This window comes from Erpetoichthys calabaricus, chromosome 7 (genome assembly GCF_900747795.2).
Source record: "Erpetoichthys calabaricus chromosome 7, fErpCal1.3, whole genome shotgun sequence".
Classification (NCBI taxonomy): domain Eukaryota; kingdom Metazoa; phylum Chordata; class Cladistia; order Polypteriformes; family Polypteridae; genus Erpetoichthys; species Erpetoichthys calabaricus.
Window position 1 is genome coordinate 24,604,076 of NC_041400.2, and position 22,969 is coordinate 24,627,044.

The 22,969-nt window shown below is 38.5% G+C and overlaps 1 protein-coding gene across 1 annotated transcript in view; it reads right to left on the reverse strand.

Annotated features, from left to right (window-relative positions):
• Positions 1-22,442, reverse strand: part of zgc:114200 (Gamma-secretase subunit Aph-1b-like) — a 56,650-nt gene extending 34,208 nt beyond the window's left edge. The window contains exons 1-2 of the mRNA XM_028804973.2: positions 21,862-22,442; positions 4,599-4,769 (exon numbers count right to left, since the gene is read on the reverse strand). Of these exons, the coding sequence (XP_028660806.1) occupies positions 4,599-4,769; positions 21,862-21,974 (284 nt within the window). The 5' untranslated portion in view covers positions 21,975-22,442. The remainder of the gene's footprint in view (positions 1-4,598; positions 4,770-21,861) is intronic.
• Between the last annotated feature and the right edge of the window lie 527 nt (positions 22,443-22,969).

Genomic DNA, 22,969 nt, shown 5'->3' on the forward strand with positions numbered 1-22,969 from the left:
GTCACATGTTTTGGGCCTGCACCAAACTAACATCATTTTGGACAAAAATTTTTAAGTGCCTCTCTGACAGCCTTAGTATCACAATCCCTCCTAACCCATTAACAGCTGTGTTTGGTGTCCTTCCAGATGGACTTAAAGTAGAGAAGGACAAGCAAACTGTGATTGCATTCACTACACTTTTGGCACGCAGACTTATTTTGTTAAATTGGAAGAATCCTAATTCTCCTCTTATAAGTCAGCGGGAAACCGATGTTTTATATTATTTGAAATTGGAAAAAATAAAATTTTCAGTTAGAGGATCTGTACAACATTTTTTCAAAACATGGCAGGATTTAATCAATATTATTTTAGAATAAGAGAAATAACTATTATTGCATTTAACTCCCTTCTCCATCTCTTATTTACATAGATATTTACTTCTCCCTTTCTTTTGTTTAATGTTGCCTTATTAAAAAGCCTAAAGCAATTTTCCTTTAGCTAAGCTCTCCTTCTCAGGGGTGGGGTTTGATTAGTCTTCAAATTTGTTGGGTTATAAATTGATCTGTTTGTATGGAATGATTACAATGAAAATTAATAAAATAAAAATATTAAAAAGTGTGAAGCCAGTCTACTTTTTTCCGTTGTGTACTTAACATTTTTTAAATATGTTAAAACTGTAATCTGTTCAACATTTTGTTTAATTAAAAACATCTTTGTTGATTTGTCAAGAGTAAAAGAATTAGTTTATATAAATTATGCAAATGTATACTCTGAGTAAGTAATGGAACAGCACTCTAGCCAGGGTTGTTTTCTGCTTTTTGCCCAGTGCTGAAGGAATAGACTTTGTCTTCCACAACTAGGAACTGGATTAAATGGCTTTAAGAGTTTTATATAAAATTACAATATAGTGAGAAATGTTTTCTTACAAGATTTGTTTCACAAAGGAGTGCTTGACACAGCCTTAATTATAATTTTTCCCCAAATGCACTTACATTTTATGTCTGACCTCGTCATTTTTGGCTGTTTAAGTATACCAGTGCATTAATATTTTTCAAGAAATCCCAAAATTCTGATTTTTTCATTTTCTCATTAGGAGAAAGCCTTCATGTGCATATTGTTTACCAAGCATTACCTTTGGAAGCACTGCACTGTGCAGTTACTGTCTTATCTCACTTTAAGAACACAGTGGCATGCAAATGTCCAGGCACCCTTGGTTAATATGTCTGTTACTGTGAATAGTATGTGAGCAGAAGAACTAGGGTGTTGTACCGTGTTAGCCATTACAAATGTAGTGAGAAGTCAAGCAAAATTACACCTTTTATTGGCTAACTAAAAAGATTATAATATGCAAGCTTTCGAGGCAACTCAGGCCCCTTCTTCAGGCAAGATGTAATACAGAGACTGGAGTTCCCTGTTTATATACACACTCTAGGACAAGTAACAACATTGGTAATCTTTAAGTGAGACATCTTAAATGTAAAAAATGAATAGACCTCTTCAGGCTAAGATTCATTTAGCAAGAGAGGAGAACAATGTATGGTCAATATCTTTGGATAAGATAACTGTTCAACAAAGTCTTTTGAAGTTTCTGATGAGTTTTTCCATACAAGGAGGATATGTAGTCAGGTTGTCTGTGTCAGTCTGAGAGATGCAAACAATCCTCATATCTGGCCATAAAACTCTTGTCTCTATTCAAGTAATGAATTAAATTCTAGCATGAGTTTGACTTCCTATTCTTTTCTCTCTTGCTGAGCAGAAGAAGAAACCGATCTCCAAAAGGCATAAAGATAAAGATGACACATTTCTTTAATATTTAAAGCAAGATTAAATTCACAGGTACAAAATACCAAAAAAATGGAAATGGCCTGAATCAAAAAATTTAGGCCCCTGACATGGTCAGTACTTAATAAGACCCTCTTTGGCAATTATCACAGTTTGTAAATGATGATTTTCAATTATGTTTAGTTCAGGGGACAGTGACGGCCACAGCCTTTAGGTATTCCATTATAGGTTTTGAGGTGTGTTTCAGATCATTATCTTGTTGGAGGACCCATCCTCTTTTTAACTTCCACTTTGTACAGATGGTATGACGTTTCTTTCCAAAATTTGGTGGAATTTTTTTTAATCCATTCTTCCCTCTACCAATGACACATTCCCTGTGCCACTGGCTACAGCACAACCCCAAAGCATGATTGATCCACCCCTGTGTTCTTTATCTGGAATTCAGTATCCTTTTTTTCTCCAAACATACCTTTGCACATTGTAACCAAATAGTTCTATTTTGATATCATCAGTTCACAGGACTTGTCTCCTAAATGCATTAGGCTTCTTTAGACGTTCATTTGCAAATTTCTGGTGCTGAATTTTGTAGCTAGAACATAGGAAAGGTGTTCTTCTGCTGACTCTAACATGAAGGTCATATTTGTTCAGGTGTCGCTGCACAATAAAATGGTTCACAACCACTCCAGAGACTCCTAAATCTTCCTGAAGGTCCTTTGCAGTCAAACAGTGGTTTTTATTTGCCTTTCTAGCAATCCAACAAGCACATCTTTCAGAAAGTTTTCTTGGTCTTCCAGATCTCAACTTGTCCTCCACCGTTCCTGTTAACTGACATTTCATAATAACATTACAAACTGAGGAAACATCTACGTGAAAATGCTTTGCTATCTTCTTGTTTATTTTTCACAGTGCTAGGCAGCTGCTTAGAGGAGCCCATGGCTGCTGATTATTGGACATGGATTGAGGAATCAATGAATTTATACACCTTTGCAATTTGCATCACCTGGAGTTTCCCAACAATGACTGTGAACAAGCCATAGTCCGAATGAGATAATTAAGGTCTGAGACCTTGGGAAAAGTTATCTGAGACCTCCAACATTTTGGGGTTCCCAAACATTTGCGTAGTGCTCCTTTCCTTTTTTCACTGTAAAATTGTACAAAACAAAAACAATACACTAATTTTGCATAAAATGCTTAAAAGAAATGTGTCATCTTTAACTTTACGCCCTTTGGTGATTAGTTCATCTTCTGCTCACTTAACTATTCACAGTAACAGACATTTTAAGAAAGGGTGCCCAAACTTTTGAAGGGCACTGTGTCAGTAAGCATATCTGAGCATTTGTATCCAAGTTCAAATTTAAGTTTACTGTCAAGTGCAAACAGTACAGTTAAATTAACTTCCCACAGACTAGTGGCAGCAGTACAATACCTTCAATGTACAAGAAAAGATATTGACTACACTATTGTTGTGGTGTAAAATTTTGTATATAAGTTGATAGATACTTTGTATGTCTTTATTTGTAATTTAGAAAAAGCAATGTAATATTAGTGTTATATCATTGAGAAGAGCAGCAACGGTTTGATGTTTAACTACACCCCTTAAGGACTGAGTGAGGAATTTTACGACAGGTGCCTAAAACCAGTTAGGCAAGTGATTCTCTGCAGGACTCTCTCAGTCAACCCACACAGGCAAGCATCAGCTCAACAAATTGTTTTGTGGGCAGGTGTGAAAAGTATTGTGTGCCCCCATTGGTCTGAAATATGGGTGTTCAAGATTGGTTTGAATCAGAGGCCATTCTGAAGGACAACTCCCTATTGGTGTAAGGATTTGGACAAACAGTGTATAAATTTGCCTGCTTTATTCCTCCCTCTCTCTCTCTCACAACATCATGATGAAGGAGCATATCACATGATGGACTGAAAAGAAGACCACACTGAGAAGCACAACTAGGCAGCCATATTGAGACAGGCATGCAGCCTGTTCTGAAGAAAGCTGACTAAAAAACGATGACTCAACTAGTTGACATTTTAAGTAACTAACAAGTCTGTGCCGCCTGAAACTACACATCAGCATTTATCAGGTTGTATGGTTGCCAATATTGAAATGTATTTTGCTTATTGTTATTATTTTATGAATATTGTCAATAACAAATTACTTAAAGTTGTAACTTTACTCCTGCTTGTCTTTTACTCTGTGTAATTGCCTGAGTTATAGATGTAGAAGGGAAGGTGGGGAGAAGTTATAGAGTACAATACCTAATTAACAGTGGTAAGTCTATGGGATTTGAGGCATTCTGACAAAAGCTATACATTAAAGAATACAAAAGGGGAAAGTAGCGTAAAATTGAACTCTACCATAACAAAACAACTATCATAAATTTGATATGATATATAAACTGTATAGTGCTAAAAATATCATGCTGTTTTCAGTATGAGTGGCTGTTGTGTAATCTTATGACCTATAAATAAGAAATTGTCTTTGAATCTAATGTTGCGCATGCTATTGGTCTGTTTCTGTTTGCTGTAACAGAGGAAGAACTGAATGTGCGGCATCAATGAAGTCTTTAATAATACCTACAACAATTGCCTCCACTGGTAGAAGGTGTTAAATTAAAAAGGACTGTTATAAGTAAAACGACTGTTATAGATAGATAGATAGATAGATAGATAGATAGATAGATAGATAGATAGATAGATAGATAGATAGATAGATAGATAGATAGATAGATAGATAGATAGATAGATAGATATGAAAATGTTAATGCACTTGATATAAAATATATTGGTTTATGTGACTTTATTTGGGGTCAGCTCTTTCTCATAGGGAAAAAAACACTCACCTCAGTAACTTGTAGTAAGCAAAGCGAAACACTTCCTGTAGTATGACGGAAAACATAACCCCAAATATGAGAAGTCCTCTCTGCAATTGGTAATCTTCATTATTGCTTGCTTTCATTGCAATAAACCATACTAATGAGGACATTAGCAGAGATAACAACCAGAAGAATGCCCTAAAATATAAGAAAAAGGTTTTGAATTAAAATAATAAAAATTTCTCTTATCCATATTACTAACCGACAATGGTAAACCGGATGGACGCAGGAACATCCGGCCATGGGCCGTGGACGCAAAAGACGTACTGCGCAGGCGCCCCCACAAAACCCCCCTTCCAAGCAACGGAAACGAGATGGAAAGCAACGTAAAATTAGAACACAAAAAGGAACACCAAAAAGAAAGGAGTCAAACGCAAGCGCCACATAGCGCCACATAGCACACAAAACGCTACGCACACAAAGAACAGGATTCAGACCCACTACAAACAAACACCCCCTCCACTAACAGAGATAAAAAAGTGAGGCAACGCGCCCCTAGCACACACAAAAAAAAAAGAAGTCAGACGCGAACGCCACACAAACCCATTGGACACAAAACGGGACAGACTACGGACATAGCACACGAAACATACACAAAAAGGAGGATTCGGACCCACGACCACACTAACATAAATAAGAAATGAGACACAAAGCCCCACTAGGGTTACCACTTTTAATACAAAAAAATAAGGTACGCATACTGCAGCGGGGGCCACATCCCAGTGCCAACACTTTGCAGACTCTACTTAAAAGACCCGCCCTCCTCACTAGACAGTTAAAATGACCAATCAAACTAATGATGACATCAAGTATTACCCAATCAAAAGTAGGAAAGGAGGCATCTTCATAAAATGCGTGTGGGATGATTTGCATGAGACGCTGCTTTAAAAAAAATGATAAAAAAATACGGGACAAAACCCGTCCCATATTGATTCAAAACAGGACACGCAATTTCATTCTCAAATACGAGACGATTCCGTATTTTACAGGACGGGTGGCAACCCTGCCCATTACTGAACGAATCGTCCGTATTAAACATACGTCATCTGAACACATTCAAATTAGGCAGCATAGGTCGATCTCATTATACTGATCCACTATTAACCGTTTAACCACAGAAAAGGCTCCATATTAACAGTGAGTGCGATCCTCCTTATTACTTATCCATAACAGAAACGAGCGCAGATGGACAGACACAATGAACGTACACGCATACAGCACGCGTCTCAAAGTGCTGCATCGAAACAGGCAAGGGTTCAAAACGAAACACCTCAAGTCTCAGAGATACAAAAACGGCAGCGAAGGGACAAAATAAATAAACGCAGACGTCTACAACGCGCATCTAAAATGCCGGAAAACAAGCAGACAAGGCTCCAAAAAGAGAGAGCTCGACTAACCGACATACAAAAACGGGCAAAGCTCCATACAAACAATGAACGCCGTAAACTGCAACGGGCTTCTCACACAGCACAGGCAAATCGATTACAGCTCCAGAATAGCACATCCCAAATCCTGCACATACAACGGCGCGCCTCTCAAACGGCACAGACAAAACATACACGTCAAGGACATCAACGACAGACACCTACTAAACAATTGCGCCAGTTACCTGACAACGCGTTCAATAATGAGTCCACTATTCATGGAAATTCATTGGGATTAATGAATGTCATTTGCAATCATTATCCTTCACTTAACTTCCCTGAAGAAACAACTAGCAATACAAGTAATGAATTTACACGTTGTCAAAAGGGTCAAATTAGACTGCCACCTTTACATTCATATCCTGCGTATCTACAGAAGCTTCTAACTAACGAAGTACCTGAAAGTGAAAACTTTATGAACTGCATTAGATCCTACAATAGTTCATTTACTTTTGCATCTAATGCCATCCAGTCACTTACTCAACACCATTGATAAACTTCTACAAACGTTGATAAATAATAATATTCCCTTTGGAAGAAAGGTACTTTTATTAGGGGGAGATTTTACACAGTGCTTAGCTATTGTTTCACATTCCATGCGCTCGGCTATTCTGCAGTCCACCTTAAAATATGCAGACAATTGGCATTGCTTTCAAAAGAGTTACGGAGATATTGGAACAGCAATCTCATTACACCAAATACCCCTTTTAAAACACAACGAACTATATTATGTCCAAAAAATATTAATGTTGATCACATTAATAACCAGGTCATTTCATTACTTCCTGGAGTTGCACAGCTCTTTCTAAGCTCTGACAAAGTTGACTCTGATGACGACAATGACCATCTTAATTTCCCCCTTAAGAATATTTGAACACTATTAACCCAGCCGGATTAACACAACACAATCTTAGCCTTAAAAAACGGAACAATAATCATGCTATTAAGAAACCTTAACACTAAACAGGGTTTATGCAATGGTACACGTTTAGTCGTCAACACCATGACACACAATGTTATTGAAGCAAAACTTCTTACAACATCACATGCTAACAATACTGTTCTAATTCCTAAAATTAACCTTACAAATTCTGACCTGGAATTACCTTTTACACTTAAACGGCGACAGTTCCCCATTAAACCTACCTTGGCCATGACCATCAACAAATCACAAGGACAAACAATACACAAAGTTAGCATCTATCTCTCTGAGCCCGTTTTTGGACATGGACAACTTTATTTGCTTCCTATATGCGTCATCTACACCTTCACACTATGCTATATCTCATTCATACATCACGCTCTTTGTAAATTCACAACACCAGGGGTTGGCGAGCGAAGCGTGCAGGGGGCGGAGCCCCCTAGTTTAAGATAATCCCGACCACACAAATCCTATATGATTCTTCCAACAGATTCAGTATGTGTAACAATGATAACATATGGGGCAGTAATATAAAACACCATGTCATCAGTACCAACAGATCATTTTGGATCCAATTCTTCCCTCATAATCGTCTTAATCTCTGGCTGTTTGCAAAGATGGATAACCAGTAATTCAATGGCAACTGCAAAAATAATTTTTTAGTAACAGACAGCCCTGTCTGGTTCCATGTTTTATAGTGAAATACTCAAACATTAATAGTTATATTGTGTACTTGAACTGAGGCTCCTTGGGTGTAGTATCATAATTTAATCCATTCACAAACAGTATGTTGGATCTGAACTCAAATTTGTGTAATACAGCAAACACATATCTCCCATTTAACTATCAAAAGCATTTTATGTGTCCATCGATATTGTAGCAGAACCTCTAGAACCTCAGATGTGGCAAGTCCAGAGTGGTCTTGCTATAAGTGAAGTACTTTCTCTATTCTTTTTGATATATTTTCCAGGATCTGGAGATTGTTGTTCAGTAGTGAAACTAGTCTATAAGTTTCCATTCTTCTTTTCAGAAGCAATAACTGACACCTGGCAGGGTGCTTTGGGCAATACATTATCTCCATTATCTTCCTTAAACACAGTTAGCATTATCAAAATTAATTCAACATCTTTTTGTACAATTCTGTGGATAGCTACCTGCACCTGCAGTTTTCCTGCTTTGTAAGGAGTTCACAGTATCTTTTCCTTTACTCCTCTACATGAATCAGATATAGAATTTGCAATTTATCAAAGAAATGATTGACAGAAGCCTTACTTTTATTACATCCTTTTGATAGTCCTTAAATATGTTAGTTATTTCTTTTTCATTAATTTTAGTTCCAGCGACTTTATTAACATTTAAAATTGCATTCTAAGCTTTCTTCTTGTTGTTTGTTGTGCTAAAAATATTATTAGCCTTTTCTCCAAAAAATTGAGAATGGCATGACTTTAGAATTAGTTTCTTTGTTTGTCGTGTAGTCACACGATCAAATTTTGTATGTAATGATAATCTTTTTTGTTGTGTACATCATTGGGTGATCGTATTATTGGTCATTTAATGGCTGAGTTACCATTTGTAGATCGTATTAGTGTAGCTTAATAATTTGAGTTCTAAATAAAAGGAGCATGATCAGAAATAATCGCATCATAGCTGAAAAAAGTGAGAGAGGAGACAACAAACCCTAGAAACTTGAGTTTACAAAAAGACAACCACAACTGGGTAAACAATTTACTTAAATAGTTTATTAGGGAGCAAGTGCACGGTGATTAGTTGTTAACCAACCAAAGAAGCCACCTTCTGAAGCAGCAAAAGCTGTGTAATGCCAAGGATTACACTCTGTTTCCTGTATCCTCTTCTCTATTTTTGCCAGTTATTTGTTCTTGATCTATGATTGAAAGAACGGCCAAGCAAGGGCAAGACAGATAATTTATTATTACTCTGTTATTCAGCAATTACTTTGTTTTGCTGCATTAATGTGCTTTATTTAAAACCTAATTAATATAACACTATTTTAAATTACAACTAAGTAATATTTCCTTAATATTTCAAAAGTCAGAAAAAAAAATTATTTACATCCATCCATCCATTTTCCAACCCGCTGAATCCGAACACAGGGTCATGGGGGTCTGCTGGAGCCAATCCCAGTCAACACTGGGCACAAGGCAGGAACCAATCCCGGGCAGGGTGCCAACCCACCGCAGGACACACACAAACACACCCACACACACTAGGGCCTATTTAGGATCGCCAATCCACCTAACCTGCATGTCTTTGGACTGTGGGAGGAAAGTGGAGCACCCGGATGAAACCCACGCAGACACGGGGAGAACATGCAAACTCCGTCTCCTTACTGCGAGGCAGCAGCGCTACCACTGCGCCACCGTGTCACCCATTATTTACATTGAATGCAAAATTTTGTTCAGAATAAAATGGCACTAACTATTTAGACCTTACATTCCCTATGAGAAAGTTTATGGATGTGGTGAGTGAGGACATTCAGGTGATAGGTGAAACAGAGCAAGATACAGAGGACAGGAAGATATGGAACAAGAGGATCCGCTGTGGCGACCCCAAATGGGAGCAGCCCAAAGAAGAAGAAGATGCATTTTCTCCCCAAATTAACTTCATGTCTTAAGAATACTAAAGACTTCTTTTTACAATTGGTGTAATGGTTATAGTAGATGCACCACAAACTCACTCATCAATTTTCTCAATACACTTACTCTAGTGCAAGGTTCAGGGAATATGATGAGCCTCAGTGGGTAATGTTGAAGATATAAACACAAATTCTTTTTAATCTCACTTGTGTACACCTCTGCCTGCCTGTACAAGTATTGTAATTGCTTACAGCTGTATTCCTATAAGAAAGTCATGTAACATTATAAACAACAGTCAAAATTGTCCAGAAGCTACACACAAGTTTTAACTGGCACACACTGACACTTGCACAATTACATACCAAATTAAATTTACTTAAAACCCACTGCCAAGTATGTTGTTACTAGCTTTTCCAAATGAAATAGAAGGCCTTGAGATTTCAAATCAATAAGGAGTGGCTGAACATTTAGTGCAGTTTGCTGAACTGAGAATTCTGCACCTTAAACCAGGTTCTCTAAAAAACACTGTAAATGCCATGAAATAAATAAATAAACAACATAAAACCATTTTCTAAGTTGATTATCCAGGTCATAGGTTCACGCAGCAAGTGTGTAACTTGATGATATTAGTTATGCTGTATATCAGAAAAAAAAAACCTACTCCAATGCATGGTAGCTGGAGAAAATCCTCACCCAAGGGAAGAAAATACAAACTTCACACGGGCAAAGACAATGTGTGACATGTGGACCCAGCATGATAGCTCTATTAAGATGCCGCACTAACGACTGTGCTATATATAGTCACACATGTACACCTGGGGACCACCTTCTAGGCTCTGAAGAAGTAAGCAGTATGACCCCCCGGGACAAGAGGGTGCACCGACTCTAACAGTATCTTCTCCTTTATCAGCAGCATCGAACCATCACCCAACATTTTCATTTGTTGTGTGGGTCCTAACTTCCATTTTCTTTAACTAAACGGGGTGATCCAGATGGTACCCCAACTATTTTCCAGAGGGTGTCTACTTCCCAGCAACAATTATATTATATAGCACTTTGGGATTGCTAAAATATAAAGTGCAATATAAATAAAATTTATTATTATTATTATATATATATATATATATATATATATACACACACACACTAGCTGATTAACCAGTGGCTTCGCTCACTGAGTGCAAGGGAAAAAAAATAAAATGTAGTATTTATAAAATAAGTTTGTTAATTGCCAATTTTATTTTTCAACAAATAAAGAGCACTTACAATAACATAGAAATCAATATAAACAACATCATAAACATCATTATCATATGAGAATATGAAGTAATATATAAGAAGCACACTGCATAATAATATAAATTATTAAACAGTAAAATCTTCTTCTATAATATGCTACTGTGGCTGTTCGTTTGTCTGTCCAGGATTTTAAATCGCCTGTAGCTCGCAAACCGTTTCACCTATTGACTTGAAATTTGGTACACATAAACTACGTGACGTCTACTATCCGCTTTCGGGGTGATGATTTTATTACTCTTTTTATCTTTATTTTATTTTATTGTAGAATGAACTCTCGGCAGCGCACAGCAGGGCGGCCGTGCAGCGCATGTGTACAGGAGCCGTTCTCATTCCCCACCACCTTCGCTAATCATTCTTGAGGCAGATTGAAGACTTAAGTGCCAGATTAAGGGAAAGGTTAAAGAAAACATACTAAGTAATTGCAACACAAAAACTAACTTAATCAGTTTTAACACGAAAAGATGCCAACGAAAGAAGAGAAGCAGAAGGCCGCTAGGGTGAGTAAAGATGAGATGCTCAGGAAAGCAGCAAGCCACATCAACCTCTGAGCAAACGAATAAACGTACAGAAAAAGAGGATGAAAACTAGGAATGCTCAAGTCAAGTGTATTCACTCCACGTTATCGTGCAGTGCGCCGTTACTGGTATTTTTGATAAAAGAATTTGAACAACATATAAGAAGTGTATAAATTATTAAAAAAAAAAACAATAAAACATTAACATTTAAGAAGTAAAGATACATTGAGTACTACTGCAGTGCTTTCAGGTATACTACATTTTTTGTTTGCCCATTACTTGCATAAATGTATACATTTTCTGGTGTACCTACCCGAGAACACGCGACATAACTGACCATGGGAGAAGCATGGATTTTAAACACGCGTTGAGTTCATCTGCTGGTGTCCCTCGTGGAATAACTGGTAATGTTTGACGAAAATCTCCTGCGAGTAAAACGACAGTACCCTCCATTATTTTGGTAGGATCTCTGAGATCTTGCATTGTTCGGTTCAAGGCTTCATAAGAACTTTTATGTGCCATGGTGCACTCATCCCAAACTATTATCTTTGAATGTTGCAAGACTTTTGCCTTTCCAGAGTCCTTGCGTATGTTGCAAATTGGATTTTCATCGTGGGCGAGGTTTAATGGTAATTGCAATGCCGAATGTGCTGTACGGCCTCCATCCAATAATGTAGAAGTGATTCCCCATGACGCTACAACCAGAGCTATGTCACCATTCGCTCTCTAGGCAAGAATCAGGTTTATTAAGAATGTTTTTCCTGTTCCTCTGTGGTCATACGTAATTTCCGTTTCAAACGCTCATACGTAATTTCTGTTTCAAACGCAAAAAGAATTTATATATATATATATATATACACACACACACATATATATTATATATACAGTAATCCCTCGCTATATCGCGCTTCGCCTTTCGCGGCTTCACTCCATCGCGGATTTTATATGTAAGCATATTTAAATATATATCGCGGATTTTTCGCTGCTTCGCGGGTTTCTGAGGACAATGGGTCTTTTAATTTCTGGTACATGCTTCCTCAGTTGGTTTGCCCAGTTGATTTCATACAAGGGACGCTATTGGCAGATGGCTGAGAAGCTACCCAACTTACTTTTCTTTCTCTCTCTCTTGCGCTGACTATCTGTGATCCTGACATAGGGGGTGTGAGCAGGGGGGGCTGTTCGCACACCTAGACGATAGGGACGCTCGTCTAAAAATGCTGAAAGATTATCTTCATGTTGCCTACTTCTGTGTGCAGCTTTTAAGTATGCTGCATGGTGCTTCGCATACTTAAAAGCTCAAGGGCACGTATTGATTTTTTTATCTGTCTCTCTCTATCTCTCTAACTCTCTCTCTCTCTCTCTCTCTGCTCCTGACAGAGGGGGTGTGAGCTGCCGCTTCAACAGCTTTGTGCCGCGGTTGCCTTCGCATACTTACAAGTCAAAACAGCCCTATTGATTTGTTTGCTCCTTTGAAGAGGAAGATATGTTTGCATTCTTTTAATTGTGAGACTGAACTGTCATCTCTGTCTTGTCATGGAGCACCAGTTTAAACTTTTGAAAAAGAGACAAATGTTTGTTTGCAGTGTTTGAATAACGTTCCTGTCCTCTCTACAACCTCCTGTGTTTCTGCGCAAATCTGTGACCCTAGCATGACAATATAAAAATAACCATATAAACATATGGTTTCTACTTCGCGGATTTTCTTATTTCGCGGGTGGCTCTGGAACGCAACCCCCCGCGATGGAGGAGGGATTACTGTATATATATATATATAATATATATACTTTATATATATATATATATATATATATATATATATATATATATATATATACACACATATTAGTGTATATATTTATATAAAGATATATATCTGTGATGGCAAATGCAAATTCTACATTGTGGAGTGCTGGTCAATTAACATAATTTCAAAAGAATTTCAGCGAATTAACCAGCTAATTAAAAGGGCAGTCTCAGTTATGGGACACACTCTTGACTCCTGGAAGTTGTAGCAAAGGGGATAATTGAAAAGAAAATTAAGGGCCATTGTCAACAATGCTGCATGTCCTCTCTCTGACATTTTAACACTGAGTAGTTTTAGCCAACAAATTATTCAGCAGAATTGTGTCAAGAAATTCAACTGGACAGGGCACCAGTCCATCACAGGCTGAACACACACACACACACACACACACATACTAGGACCAATTTAGCATTCACTTAATTTATTTGTCTTTAGACTGCGGGAGGAATTTCAGCATCTGGTCTCCTTATATGATGCAGCAGAATCCATCGTGCCACCCATTTGCAGTCTCTTAAGTCTGAATATTTATGTATTACATAACCCGAGTATGACTTTCACGGACATGTGTTCAACATCTCTATGAATCCCTATTGTAACTGAGAGTAGTAGGCCAGACAGAACTTGCCCAACTAAGATGTGAAATCTGTCTGTCCTCAGTTGGGGATTCATTCTAAAAGGACAGCGGTTCACTTTACATGCTACCCCAGGAAAATACAGTATAGTTAGAAAACATAACATTTACTTCCATTCATATGAAGATGATACTCAGGTAAATCTTTACTTTAGACCATTTCTCTTTAAACAAAAGTGCTATTAATTGGGGAGTATAATAGAGATAGTGATACTGTACTGTCACTTTGTAATTCAATACTCTGAACATTAGTTCTACTGAATCAGCAGTCAACTTATACATTACTTTTGATACAAGTTTATCTTTTACCACACACATTACAATACCATCCAAAATCTATTTTTCCAGCTAAAGATATTGGAAATTTAAAATGTTTCTTAGTATGCAGGTTAAAGGGCAGTTTATTTATTGTGTTTGTTTCTAGTGGAATTGACAACTGTAGTGTCTTTGCAGGCTGCTCAGACTGTTTGTAGATTTCAATTAAATTCAAATGCTTCTGTAAGAATCATTGCTAGAGCTATGATGTATTTATTATTATTACTCCTGTAAGTACACTATTTTCTAGTTAAGTATAAAATTGACTTCAAAATCCTACTTTAAAAACAGAACGTTAAATGGCTTGGCCTGTATCTACCAAACACCAATTATAAGTTCATACATACTATACATACCAGAGTATAAATTACAGTCTCAGGGTTGGGTCTTAGAAAAGGTTCCGAGGATAAATAACTACTGCGCAAGGATAAGCCTTTTAGCTACATTGCCACAAGGCTGTGAAGTGATCTGCCTGTTTGAGTAAAGGGATGCTCCACTGCTCGGTCTTTGCAAAACTGTTACTGACCCTTCATTTTTTTTCTTGGTATCCTGCTGTGGCACTTAATGTCACTGCCTCATTGTCAAGCTCTTACTTCTCCTTAGAAAGTGACATCAGAGTTGTTGGAAGCCTTGGGATTCAACTTAATTCATTCTGTTCTTTATTATACATTTCAGAATGCATTAATTATTTAAATTACTGTCAAGAAGAGGGTGGACGGCCTGTTAAACTTAAGTCATCAGACCTACGACTTTGACTAACCAACAGTGGACCCCTCAGAGTTTTATTGTACTTTCTCCTGGAATGCTATTAACTGTAGTTTTTGTTTTTTTCTTTTTCATTGTCAACTGTTTCAACGCTGATGTTAACTGCACTTTAAATTTTCATTACTTGTTTGGGATAATCAGTCAGATTTATCTTCTTCTGGTATGTGCTTATGGATTAAAGGTTATATGGTATAATACTGTACTTTTAGTGCATTACAATTGTTAAATATTTAAATATGATCTTCTACTCCAGAGATCATCAATTACTGGCCCACACGTAAGTTCTCTCTGGCTCCAAGTCAGCCTCTCCTACCACATTTTTTTTAAATTATATTCTTCGGAGAGAGTGTCGACCTTGTCGAGAGGTTTACTTACCCTGGCAGTGACATTCATGTCTCTGGTGACTCTTCCTATGGATTGGGAGAGCGTGGGGGGTCATGAGGTCGCTTGAAAGGGGTGTGTGCCGCTCCCGATATCTATGCAAAGAGACGAAGGTCCAAGTCTTTAGAGTCCTGGTGCTTCCTGTCTTGCTATATGATTGCGAGACACGGACGCTCTCCAGTGACCTGAGACGAAGACTCCTGTCAGGAAAATCCTTGGGTACCGTTGGTTTGACTTTGTGTCGAATGAGCAGTTGCTCATTGAGAACTGAATGAGGCACATTACCTGCATTGTGAGGGAGCGTCAGTTACAGCACTTCGGCCATGTGGTGCGATTCCCAGAGGGTGATCCAGCTTGTACGATCCTCATTGTTGGGGACCCGAGTGGCTGGACCAGGCCAAGGGGTTGCCCATGTAACACCTGGCTGTGGCAGACAGAGGGTCATTTCCGGAGGGTGGGACTGGACCACGTGTCTGCCAGGGGGGTTGCCAACCGGGATCCCGAGCTGTTTCATCGTGTGGTGGGTGTGGCAACACACTGTACCAATGCATGCTCCCCAACTTGACTTGACCTGATATGTAAAATCAGGCTTGTATACAGAATCTGTAAGAGGCGGGTGCTGAATTGATGGTAACCAAGGAACATGCAACTAAGTAATTCATTCAACATTTGTCTCTTTGATTATAAAGTCAGCCCTTGGAAGTGGGAGCTGTTCAAAAGCAAGAGGTACAAGCAGCCTGAAAATGGCACTTTGAACAGAAGAGGGCAGTTGACCCTCAAACCCCTGCCTGCATATGTCTATTCTGAATTATACTAATTCAAAATAGCAGGGGAAAATGTACAGCGTGCTACATTTGTTTTGACAGTCGATTCATCAATAGCTAGGTATACATAGTCAATCTGACTGACGCCATCTATCATGTCGCTTTTGGAAATTCTAGACAAAGACATGAACATAATATGCAGGAATTGCAGCTGACAGCAATGCCTGTTTCACAGATTCAATAGCTTTATACATTGTTTTATACTAGCAGGCTTCAATAAAATACCTACAGCACACTCTTTTAATATTTCTGCATAAGTGAAGACTTTATTATGCTTAGCATGTATCCATGCAATTTGGAGAGACACACTTGTTGCTTCTTTTTCTTAAGTTAGTTAGTGAACAAATAATGACATTACAAAGACATACTTTCTGGTCCATTTTTAATTTGCTCAGTAAAAAGTGATTGAGTCCAACCACTAAAGAATTTACTGGAAACAAAAATAAGAATTTAAATGACTGAATTGCATTTTTGAAATAAGAGGAACACCAGAATGAATTCTGTGCAACATAAGCTTGATGATTTCTTACCTGCAGATGTAAATTTGACAGGTCTGAAGTAACAATTGTTTTTTCTATCAGTATGCTGCTGCTGGAGTATGTGAATTTCCCCTTGGGATTAATAAAGTATCTATCTATCTATCTATCTATCTATCTATCTATCTATCTAACGCAATGTGTGTGATGTGAATGAGGAGGAGTGTGTATGTGTGTGAGTTGACAGGAGAGGGAGGAGTGTTAGTTACAAAGGAGTCTAGCATGAAGAGCATTTGCCCAACAAGAAATTGGTCCCAGATCAGATCTACAGTATCTAGTGACCTTTATTTTTGCATTCTGTAAAGAGTGCTACACTAAAAGTGAATTTTAACTTAGGGAGCACTTTGGTAAGGACAGCATTTTTATGCAACAGTATGTTATTAATATTATAAAATAATATAAAAAAATACTGTTAAGTGTGAAATTTAAAAATACATACATATCCAGTGTTTTATTTAAATACAGACTTTAAAAATTGGGAAAAATATTTTCATTTGAAAAGTTTCAAATTTTACATACATTTTTGAGAATCAAAAATGTGTATGCCCAATTTTGACCCTAATTATAAATGTTCTGGTGTACATATCTATGAATATAAGACATTTTTTGTTAGCTTTTTGTTAATTTTTAATTATGAACAGTAAAATTGTATGGCAAGATGAGTGGCAGTGAAGTTTGACATATTCTAAGATAAGAAATGAGAGCATTGGACTACAAAAAATAAGTTAGTGGAGATTTTTTCAATTATTTGTATTTGTTTAAGCATACTTTTAACCATTCACAGAAGTCTCTTTCTCAAAATTAAAATTAATAGAAACTCTACCATGGCACAAGAAAGACTGACAGATTTAGTAATATTAGCAATAGAACATGAAATTCGTAACATGATTAATTTTGACGATGTAACAAACTGTTTTATCAGAGAAAAAGTGCAAAGAATTCAACTGTAATAATAATAATAATTCAATAAACTATACAGCACTGCTTGCTTTGTTATTTGATTTTATTGATTGTAACTGTGTAGTATGAATAAAAGTTTAAAACAATTACTAAGTCATTTGGTTTTCATTTCCATTTTCATATGACACAAATTTGCTAATCTCTTTACTTTAATTATTAATTGTTTGTTATTCAAATTGTTCAAACTATTGACTTGCATTGCAATATGCACATAAATATATATTTTTTAATCTTCACTGGGAGGAATACACTGGGGCAGGGTTAAAAACGTGCATTGCCCCAGCTACATTAACACTCAGATCCTCAATAAGAGAGTTCTGAAGGCTTTTAACTCCTACAATGTTGATTTTAACCTCAGTTTTTCTTTGCAGTGAAAACGTGGGACAGGTCTCCTTGAAAACTGAAACAGTGCGTCTTTTCCGCAATAGGCTGCTTAAAACTAGAACTTTATGATACCCACAAACTACTTGAGTGCTTATTGTAATAATCTTCATTTTGAAAATTTCTGTCAACTATTTTTTTACTATTTGTATTTAAACAAAATTAGTAATTTTTCTGAAATAATTTTCACTATTTCAAGGTGTTAAAGGAATACTCCTTCCAAAAATGGTATTTTTTTAATATGTTACATACCATGTAGTTTGTAGTTATGACCGAGAAAATTTTCAATCTCACGTCTGAACAAGAGTCAAGTCCATCTAGTCATATTGCTCACAATGGGCAGAATGCATGCAGTTTTGCTAGAGCCATACTACCCGCACTTCAGAACAGGTAGTTCACCTGAAGCAAAGCATGTCTGGGCCCGGCTATAAGTAACTATTTGCCCCCTTCCTGATTTCTTATTCTTTTGCATGTTTGTCACACAAAATGTTTCTGATCATCAAACACATTTAACCATTAGTCAAATATAACACAAGTAAACACAAAATGCAGTTTGTAAATGGTGGTTTTTATTATTTAGGGAGAAAAAAAAATCCAAACCTACATGGCCCTGTGTGAAAAAGTAATTGCCCCCTGAACCTAATAACTGGTTGGGCCACCCTTAGCAGCAATAACTGCAATCAAGCGTTTGCGATAACTTGCAATGAGTCTATTACAGCGCTCTGGAGGAATTTTGGCCCACTCATCTTTGCAAAATTTTTGTAATTCAGCTTTATTTGAGGGTTTTCTAGCATGAACCGCCTTTTTAAGGTCATGCCATAGCATCTCAATTGGATTCAGGTCAGGACTTTGACTAGGCCACTCCAAAGTCTTCATTTTGTTTTTCTTCAGCCATTCAGAGGTGGATTTGCTGGTGTGTTTTGGGTCATTGTCCTGTTGCAGCACCCAAGATCGCTTCAGCTTGAGTTGACGAACAGATGGCCGGACATTCTCCTTCAGGATTTTTTGGTAGACAGTAGAATTCATGGTTCCATCTATCACAGCAAGCCTTCCAGGTCCTGAAGCAGCAAAACAACCCCAGACCATCACACTACCACCACCATATTTTACTGTTGGTATGATGTTCTTTTTCTGAAATGCTGTGTTCCTTTTACGCCAGATGTAACAGGACATTTGCCTTCCAAAAAGTTCAATTTTTGTCTCATCAGTCCACAAGGTATTTTCCCAAAAGTCTTGGCAATCATTGAGATGTTTCTTAGCAAAATTGAGACAAGCCCTAATGTTCTTTTTGCTTAACAGTGGTTTGCGTCTTGGAAATCTGCCATGCAGGCCGTTTTTGCCCAGTCTCTTTCTTATGGTGGAGTGGTGAACACTGACCTTAATTGAGGCAAGTGAGGCCTGCAGTTCTTTAGACGTTGTCCTGGGGTCTTTTGTGACCTCTCGGATGAGTCGTCTCTGCGCTCTTGGGGTAATTTTGGTCGGCCGGCCACTCCTGGGAAGGTTCACCACTGTTCCATGTTTTTGCCATTTGTGGATAATGGCTCTCACTGTGGTTCGCTGGAGTCCCAAAGCTTTAGAAATGGCTTTATAACCTTTACCAGACTGATAGATCTCAATTACTTCTGTTCTCATTTGTTCCTGAATTTCTTTGGATCTTGGCATGATGTCTAGCTTTTGAGGTGCTTTTGGTCTACTTCTCTGTGTCAGGCAGCTCCTATTTAAGTGATTTCTTGATTGAAACAGGTGTGGCAGTAATCAGGCCTGGGGGTGGCTACGGAAATTGAACTCAGGTGTGATACACCACAGTTAGGTTATTTTTTAACAAGGGGGCAATTACTTTTTCACACAGGGCCATGTAGGTTTGGATTTTTTTTCTCCCTAAATAATAAAAGCCATCATTTAAAAACTGCATTTTGTGTTTACTTGTGTTATATAATGTGAGACCAGCTAGGAGCCTAGAAGAAGCTTGGGTTACTGCTGGAAGAGGTGTTGGTTAGGCTTTTTGGAGATGCTTACCCTGTGGTCTGTGTGTGGATCCCACTGTCCCAGTGCATTGACAGAGACATTGTGCTTAAAAAAATGGTGCCATCCTTCAAATGAGTCCTGACTTCCTGTGGTCATAAAAGATTCCTGGGCATCTTTGGAAAAGAGTTGGGTGAACCCCAGTGTCCTAAATAAACTGCCGATTATTCTTGGTTTCTAACTGGCTCTTTCTCTCTCACCTCTTCACACCTTGGAGCTAACGTGTGGTGAGCATACTGGTGCATTAATGGCTGCTAGAACATCATTGAGGTGGATGCTGCACATTACTGGTGGTTAATGTGGCTCCCCACTGTCTATGTAAAGCATTTTGAGTAGTTAGAAAAACGTTCTATAAATGTAATTGTTATTAATAGCTCTACAATGGATTTTAATTTTTGTGTGTGGGTGTATGTTTGTTTTTTTTTTCATTTTTTTAGTGATTCTCAATGACTGTACCTCAGTATTACTGTAAGTGGTCATACAATATCACTGGGCATCTACTCAAAAAAATTTGGGTGTTTCTTGATGTCCTGGCTAAATTGTTCACCACGGCCTGTTCATTCTGCCCCCCTAATCATCCCCTGTCCCTGTTGGCTATCCATCTCTCTCTCACCCCTTCACCACCTAATAGTTAATGTGTAGTAAGCATACTGCCACAAAAATGGCTTCCATCACATTACTAGATGAATGCTACACATTGGTGGTAGTTGATGAGGTTCCCTGCTGTCTACTGTATATAATGTGGTTTCAGGAGGTTAGAAAAGCGCTATATTAATTAATATCCATCCAGATGAAATACAATTTGATGAGAGAACATGGGGGTTGTTCCTCCAGGGCAGAGCTTCAGGCTCACAGAACTGGGAAAAGTGTAGGGGATCGAGTTGCTCCTAACCAAAGGTGACCTGTGACAGCCATGGAGAGGGAGTCTCAAAGCTGAAATACGGACCTGGAAGGCCATTTACAGCATCAGTTCAATGAAGGAAAACTGCCCAGAAACCCCTCCATCTGCAGCTCCAGACAAGAGGTCTGGCTGCTCACTTGCAATCAACAATTCACCACAAAGTAGTGCAGTGTTTAACACATCTGCAGCACCCCATGACAGTGCAGCACTCATGTCAATGTAGCATGTAACATCATTGCTGCGCCACCTGATAATGAAGCACTCAAGACACCTGCTAATGTGCCCTCGTCATCGGTGGCATGGACACGGCAGATGATCACCCCACAATTTCAAAAAATATGAAGGGGTTGCTGGGGACAGCAACTTGTAACGGCGCTGACAAGTTGCATCACCCAGGAATGAGTCACTCACAGTATGAGCTGGCATTCCATCATGCAAATGAGCAGCTTCAAAGCCAGCTGCAGGTGCGCCTATAAAAATTACATGCCTGTAATGTAGCAATCTAAAAGAGCCTTCTAAAGATGCCAGGTTCTATTCTGTGGCTACAATACCCTGTAGAGTGATGGTTGAGAAACACACACAGGACCAAATTAGATTCACCAAACAACTATAACCAAACACTTGTTAAGTAGCCCCGGCTGTTAGTCAGCTCTAACTATCACTGTTTTACATGACTTCACATACTTGTCCACATTAAATGTCGTCTGTCAATTCCGATGTTACAGAGAATGTTCACACTTAAAGAGAAGCAAACACCTTCGGTCTACCAGCATTTTTCTTGCTTAGGAACGCTAAAACATGTGTCTACTCCAAAGACGCCCAAGCCCAGGGCGACACGTACCTGAACCCTCAACCCCGGTGGTAAGAGCCCACGGATGGCTCTCTTGCGCACGCGCGTTACGTGACTCACTTGGCGCGGTTACTTACGCGAGTCTCGCGTCCAGCTCTGTACTCACCCTGCGATGAGGATGATAACCCGTAGCGGATCCCGGGCAATGGTGAACACAAAGAGGGCGAATGCAGGCCCAAAAGCGATGAACGTGCATCCGAAAAACACAGCCACAGTCATTCCCGTCCTACTGCCACTGGAACTCAGCAACTTCAGTCTTTAAGTCGGTTTAATTAACGACAGCTAATCACTGAGGATCAATAGGCAAAACCAGGTAGCCAGCTCCCGCTGTTACATTCCACAGATCTGCATGTTCAATGTTCCTCGATACCGTTTAGAATTGCTATTTTTAACGGTCGAGATGTTCTTTTTCTTTCATCCAGCGAGTATTGGGCACCTCAGCAGCCAGCCCCGTTATGTCAGTAGGGACTGAGAGTCTTCAGACAATGAGCGACCGTCCCATTAGTGCCGCGTGCTGCCCTTCCTTCCTGCCTGTTTCTGTTTATCTGTTGCTCGGTTCCACTTAATGTATTTTGTTGATTCTTTCAGTCTTCGCGGCGGTGCTTCCAAAGACGCTTTTCTGTCATCCGTTTCTTTCAGTGTTGTTTTTTTCTTCCGGGTTTGATGTGCTGTTAACCCCACATCCAGCCGTCGCTCAGTATTTGGTGCCGCCCCGTGGAGCTTGGCGGTCAGACAATAGCAAAAAAAAAAAAAAAAAGCAAAATATATTGGCTCATGCGATATGGAATCTTAGGATCTGCGAGAGTGTCGAAAACATTCTGTGTGCTATAAACGGCACAGTGGTTTTTATTACTTAAACACATTATTAACAGATGAATACATAAATCATAACGTAAACTTTTTTAGCTTTAAAAGCTACAGGGAAAGCAATGGCCAGCATCACCAGAGAAATAAATTCATATCTGATTTGCTATTACCATATTGAAATTTTATTTTATTCACAGTTTTACTTTCAGGAACAGATACAATGGATTCAGAAAGTATTTAGAGCTCTTTATATTTTACATGCTTTATTGTGCTGTAGATATCATTTTAAATGGATACATTTGCCATCTTTGCCCATCACTCTACACTCATCCATCCATTATCCAACCCGCTATATCCTAACTACAGGGTCACGGGGGTCTGCTGGAGCCAATCCCAGCCCACCGCAG